We start from the raw sequence: 6442 nt of genomic DNA, 5'->3' as shown, positions 1-6442 counted from the left end.
ACTGCATCTGAGTTGTTTCATTTAAAATTAATTGTGGTAATGTACAGAACCAAAATTAGAAAAGTTGTCTCTGTCCAAATATTTATGGACCTAACTATATATTCTAAATTCAAAACTCCGGTCACCTTTTACAACCATTGCGAGGCAGTCTTTCTCATACAGTGACAGTGTTTACCACTCTTGTCTATTCTGTTGATGAGGTTTAATCGACTACACAAACTAATTGTTTATTTCACAAACGTGTAATTGTTCTGGTCACAAAGCTCTTTCATTTTGTGCTGTACTCTGTAAAGGTTATGAGTATGTTACTATTGTTTGTGTTACAGATTTGGCCAATTGGCAGGGAAATTAACTGCAAATGCTTGAAAACGCTGTATGTGTCAGGTGACCGAAGCATTACACTTCAGCCACGCTTGCACTTCGATGGCAGATACATTGTCTGCAGCTCAGCTTTAGGACTCTACCAATGGGACTTTGCCAGCTATGACATTTTAAGGTAAATAGAAGACTCCTCACTTCCCTCAGATGTGATAGACAGTAGAAATGTTTTCTTTAGTGTCATCAGTCACTTGATACCACCCTGCCAATCACCCAGTTTAAAAGAAGACAAACAGGGCTGGAGTCTTCACTTGAAGATAAAAACCCAAGTTACAAAAGGCTAGATATAAGAAGCCAAAAAAAACATTACATTATTTTGACTAGATGCCTTGGTTTATTCTGTAGTTTATTCCATCAAGTTAAAATATCTGTGTGTATATTGGTCATAAACAGACCATTAACAGCTCTACTGGACAGTCATCTGTGAAACCCGGACAAGGATCAGGGCCATTCAGTGATGTGCCTAACAAGTGTCAGCAGTACTTAATACTGCCTAAACTGATCCTTCCCTTTTCTAAATACAGAAAAGATAGAAAATAAGTATCACTTTCCTGTGGTAAAAACTATAGGCATGTTACTAATTATGTTTTTGCTAGGGATACAGCTTAGTAGGCACCCATAGACATGAGGTGACATCAACTGGTCAAGCGGTTTTCAGCAAGACTGCCCAATTATCTGATGTCTGTGGGATAGGCAGATGTTTGGCGGCTAGGAGTTCCTAGAAAAAGTTCACACAGCCTGTCCTTGCCACTATCCTTTGCTGATATAAATAGCACTGCCATCTTCTCTCATCCAACCTAACCCTAAAAATATGAATTTGCAACTCTGAGGTTGACTAATGCCTGCCCACGCCTTAACACTCTCTGATGTGGGCAACCTAAGATGGCAGCAACCAAACAGAAGCTATGAGTCCTTCAGTCATATGATTTCAATGAACTGAAATTTGACTGCCTTTAGGCTATTGCTCAAGTCATCAAAATCTGTGTATGTAAACAGTTCAATGTCCACCATAAATAAATTGTAAACTTTATTTTAACACTTTGTGTACAGCCTATATTAGTTATAGTGAAAAATCTAAAATTTGTAAGGAGAATCTAAGAACTGAAGCAGGCACACACACAGCAGGTAATTCACACTAATGATACATCCTTCTAGTGGGCTCACAATTACTAGGAGGTGTTGTCTAAGGTAGTGAGTAAGTCAATAGCCGGAGTCTGTTGGGCCAGGCCATCTGTTTCTTACTTAAATTAGTGAGATATCTTTACATTTACTGGCCTTGATCTTACTCTTCATTGTAAAATTACCAAGAAGAGTGTAAATCCTCATAATATTGTGTCAGGTGTGAAGAATCCAGAAAATTGATACAGAAGTCTAACCATTAGAGCCCTCTGTGATGTAAAATTTAGTCTGCTTTAAAGTTTATTCAAGTATATTGTAATAATGTTTATTTTTTTCTAGAATTATCAAAATGAAGGACTCCACCAGCCTCTCTCTTCTCGGCTTTGGTGACAAATTTGCTCTTATGTTTGACAACCACCACTTGTTTATTATGGATTTACGTACTGAGAAAGTGATCAGCCGCTGGCCCTTGCCAGAGTATAGGAAGTCCAAGAGGGGCTCCAGCTTCCTAGCAGGAGAAATGGAATGGTTGAACGGCTTGGATGGTGTCAATGATGTTGGCTTGGTCTTTGCCACAAGTATGCCTGATCACAGTATTCATTTGGTGTTGTGGAAAGAAAATGGCTGAAAGGAGCATTAGGTGCTTTATTTTTCTCGGACATTCAGACTGAAGTATCAGCAACCACTTTCAGAGCTTGCATGAACCAAAGTCTCCCATCATGCACTGCACACTTTTTTTTTTTTTTTTTTGCCACATTAGCATTTGGCATGCTGAGAGGATCTCATTGCCTATTTGTACATACATATCACAAACTGTGTGTGTGATTTAATGTCCAGCCACAGTCCTCCCTTTGGATTGCATTTAAAGAAATCAGGAGACAGGTATCTTGTCCATCATCCATTTCTACTATAGATTTTAGTTTTGAATAGTCTTCATACATGTAATCTATTTTATTACAAAACAGACTAAATGATTTGCCACTTTATCTAAACCATGACATGAATTCCTCATAAATATCACCACCAGCTGTTGTATAAAAGCACTTAAACCCCAGGCAAATGTCCTGTAAGAGACTGCATATGAATATTTTAGCTGGGTGTCTCCCCCTGTTATAAAGTGTAATGTTTCTTGTATGCTCATTGGCAGAGCAGAGTCCATAGCCTTTTTTTTCCTGCTTGTCACAATAAAGCTCCATGTACCCAAAATTAAGATCAACCTGTTTTCTTTATTTCTCCTATTTAATTAGGGACATGTGAATTTTTGGGTATAAGTTCTGCCTGTTAGTAGATTGGTCATTAGGAAAACATTCACAGCTAAATGCAATGGCTTGGCACATTTCATTACTAAGATTTTACCTTTACACCCCCCCCCCCACCTGCTTAAAAAGCAGACAGATGTAATGATACTAACCAGCTTTTACCCTGGAAAGTACAACTATTACATTACACCCTTGTTGATAGAGGTTATCAAATAGCATTTTTCATTTTACTCCCTAATCAGCGACTTAAAAGCGACTGGCTGGTAATTTATTAGTAATTATAGTAAAACTGGTCTATTGGGCTTTACATATGGCTACTAGTTAACCTTGTGGCTCTGCACCCTCTGTCTTTATCACTAGTCATTAAAGTGGTCTATATAAATCATAACCTGTTAATAGTATCTAAGACCAAGTAAGACTCATTTAATGCTAGCATTAATTCCTTCTGCAATTTTTCTCTAAAACCTTACCCAAGATTCTGATATTGGTTTTGCTTAAATAACAAATGTGTGCATAATTATGTTTACCCATATTTGAGAAATAATAGTGATAAACTATAGTCATTGGCAAGAATGTATCTTTCTAGTTATTAGGTCAATGTAGTATCTGTTTTTTTAGGCCTGGGCTTCAAACCTACCTCTGGCAAGGTTGGATGAGCTTCCCTCATCCTGTTCTAAGTTCTGCAACGGTACATTAGTGTCTCTTGCTAGCCTTGTCTAAGAGCATGATATTCATTGTGGTTCGCTGTCAGGGCTAGGTGCATTGTTCGGAAGCTTGACCAGTAATATACCTTGTTTTCTGAGTGATTTTTAGAACACCAGCTATGTTTGGGTGTTCTAGGATCCTGATTTTCAACAAGGTCTATCTGCATTATGTTGATCTCTTAAAGGCAGCTTTTCACTTATCTCCAGTTATCTGTCAGCTGAACCTCTAGGGCAGTGGTCCCCGCTCCGCGGCCAACGCCTGACAGGTGGGTTGCAGCTCTGGCCGGTGCACCCACCAGCAGGGTCAGGAGAGGCTTGGAGCCGTGGACCACGGCTCCCAGAGACATCGCAGGCTTAAGGAGGTGGGTGGGTTGTGTGTCTGGCATCATGACGTCCCTCTGGGGGGGAATTTCCTTCCCCTTTGAGTGACACATGGCTCACTGCACATGCGCGGTCCGGAGTCCGTGCATTTAGTGGTCTGCAAAAGGTTGGGGACCACTGCTCTAGGCGTTTCTTATTCTTTGGCAGATCTCTGAGGTGGCTTTATCACTATATGGTTGATCTATGACATATTGGGTCCGCTAATGCTCCTTTCTTCCTATCAGGGGTCTAAAGGAACCAATAACTAAATGCTTTTGCAACTTCTGGTTTAGAGTCTCCGTGGGTTTCCCTTCTAGTGCCAAGTGTCTGTGGTGCACATAGTGAAGTCTAGAAACTCAATATGCATAATATGATTGATGTCATAATAGCCATTTCAAGGTGGTACTGTTTGTATTTGGCTGTACAGTTCCCAAATTACCAGCCTGGTATTTATAACTTCTAAAATTAATTACAGTAATTTTGTGTGGGTAGACCATAGCAAATAATCTTGGTCCTAGTTCGGTCTTGTCTTCTGGGAATAGACCCATGCAAGTTTTACTCTTTTTCCCAAACTTTGATGCTTCCAACCACATTCTGTTTACTTGCATTCCTTTCTAGATTAACTGTACTGTTAGAAGTATATCACAACAGGGGTCTGCTTTCCTTTATCTGTCATTCTAACTGTCCCATCCATATCTTTTGTACCTGCTTTCAATGTGAGCAAAGGTTTCTTCTGTCCCCCAGTTAACTATGTATTTCAAAAATCATTTTTCTAACTCGGTAACAACTGGTTGTTAATCCACCCACTGCTGTTCCTATTATTTGTTCATCATTGCTATCGATTAAAAGATCAGTGCCTGGTGGAGGGGTATAAGTGTGTTTTGTGTGTGTGTGTGTGTGTTTTTTTTTTTTTTTCCAATTTACTAAAAGGCAGGGCTTATACCCTTTCACCCAAAAAAACTCAACAGCGAAAGGATTCATGAAGGCTCCAAAAATATATTTTACAGTAGTAGTAGTTTTACTTCTGCTTGTCTGGTCATCCTTAACTGTGATGAGGCAATTCTTGAGGCAGCTGTCATATAAAAATGTGTCCACTTTGCTTTATTCTGTCCCCCTTAATACCTATCGCAATACAGGTACAGTATATAACATATAAAAACAATCTACAGTCATCTGATTATGTTTCGAAAACATATCATATACTATACATTAAATGTCCAAAACCAGTAATGTGACTTCACTGGAAGCGGTTTTGGAGTAGATAAAGCATGGTAGGTTTATTCTGGTACATTGTAACACAATGCCTCAACGTTAAATTTAATCTTCCATCATATTAAACAAGGCAACCTTTGCAGCCTTCTTGACATTTTTAGATTTTTTATGGTGACTTTTTTTTATTTCTTGCGGGAGGGTCCTGCCTGCTTCTGCAGAAAGTATAATTGTTGTTGTTCCACAGTTTATCTATTCATACCTGTGACCGTTTTTTTCCCGCTGTTATTTACACTCTTCCACTTCCATCTCTTCATCACTGTCTAATCCAAAGTCACAACTTTCTCCTTTATCTGTGTTTTTCTTAGACTGCAAAAAAACCCCCAAAACTTTACATATTTACAAAGGTTTAACCGACACCCAGCAGTAGCACAGATCAGCCCTGTTAGTACAATTATTCAATGTATTTTACATGTGTACCAAGAAAAATCATAGTAAAAAGAAGTTGGTATGAATTACTTGTTTAATCAAACCTACATAAAAAAAAAAAAAATCTATGTTAGGTGAGGTGTTGAGCTCGAGATTGTCAGTATAATAAAGGGTCACAGGCATGTGTTTGTCTCCACATCCTGTCAGATGTTGTGTTTCAAATTGATTAGTTATGGATTTTAGTTACTGGACACCAGGCTTCAGATTTGCATAATCTTTATTAAGGTGACATCAGAAATCGGTTGCAAAGATTTGACAACATAAGCTTTTATGAGCAGGGTCCTCCCTGCTCCTGTGTCACTGTCTGTATCCCTCTGTCATTTGCAACCCCTATTTAATGTACAACGCTGCGTAATATGTTGGTGCTAATGTGGAGCCATGCCTGTGATCCTTTATTATACTGACAAGCACAACACCTCACCTAAACACAGAAATCCTGCATAATAATATTATTATGAAGTAAGTAAACCTGTACTGAGAAAAATACTAAGGGGTTTGACTTCTGGCTTTATTTAAAAGTTCCAAGTGCGTGGCTGTCTCAATCCTTTGTCATCTGCTTGGGAAACATCAAGGTGACATAAGAACTCCAAATCTGAACACTTCTTTTTAGATAATTACCTAGAAACAAAATTTTTTGGATCAGCTTGACAGCAAAAAAACTAGTAAATATAAATACAGAACTGGGACATGGCAGCCTCCATACATTCTCCCTTCAAGTGTTTCACAGCTCTGGCAGCCTATACAGATTTTGGAAACTTTACAATACACATAGAAGACTGTGTAGCGATTGTTGGCTTTTGCTCCAGTAATATCTGACACTATTGTAGAGTGTGTTGTAGGTTTAAAATACAACATGATCAGAAAAGGGGTGTCACGGATGACAGGGAGGGGAGGGAAACAGAAAGGTAAATACAATGGACTAGG

At 38.8% G+C, this 6442-nt stretch overlaps 1 protein-coding gene across 3 annotated transcripts in view; it reads left to right on the top strand.

Moving 5' to 3' along the window:
• Positions 1–2707, top strand: part of LOC140342866 (F-box/WD repeat-containing protein 2-like) — a 15872-nt gene extending 13165 nt beyond the window's left edge. For all 3 annotated transcript variants that reach the window (XM_072429234.1, XM_072429232.1, XM_072429233.1), the window contains 2 exons: positions 327–496; positions 1837–2707. In XM_072429234.1, the coding sequence (XP_072285335.1) occupies positions 327–496; positions 1837–2125 (459 nt within the window). In that variant the 3' untranslated portion in view covers positions 2126–2707. The remainder of the gene's footprint in view (positions 1–326; positions 497–1836) is intronic.
• The last annotated feature ends 3735 nt before the right edge of the window (positions 2708–6442 follow it).

This window comes from Pyxicephalus adspersus, chromosome W (genome assembly GCF_032062135.1).
Source record: "Pyxicephalus adspersus chromosome W, UCB_Pads_2.0, whole genome shotgun sequence".
Classification (NCBI taxonomy): Eukaryota; Metazoa; Chordata; class Amphibia; order Anura; family Pyxicephalidae; genus Pyxicephalus; species Pyxicephalus adspersus.
The sequence above is the reverse complement of the archived record's forward strand: the minus strand, read 5'-3'. Positions and strand labels throughout refer to the sequence as shown.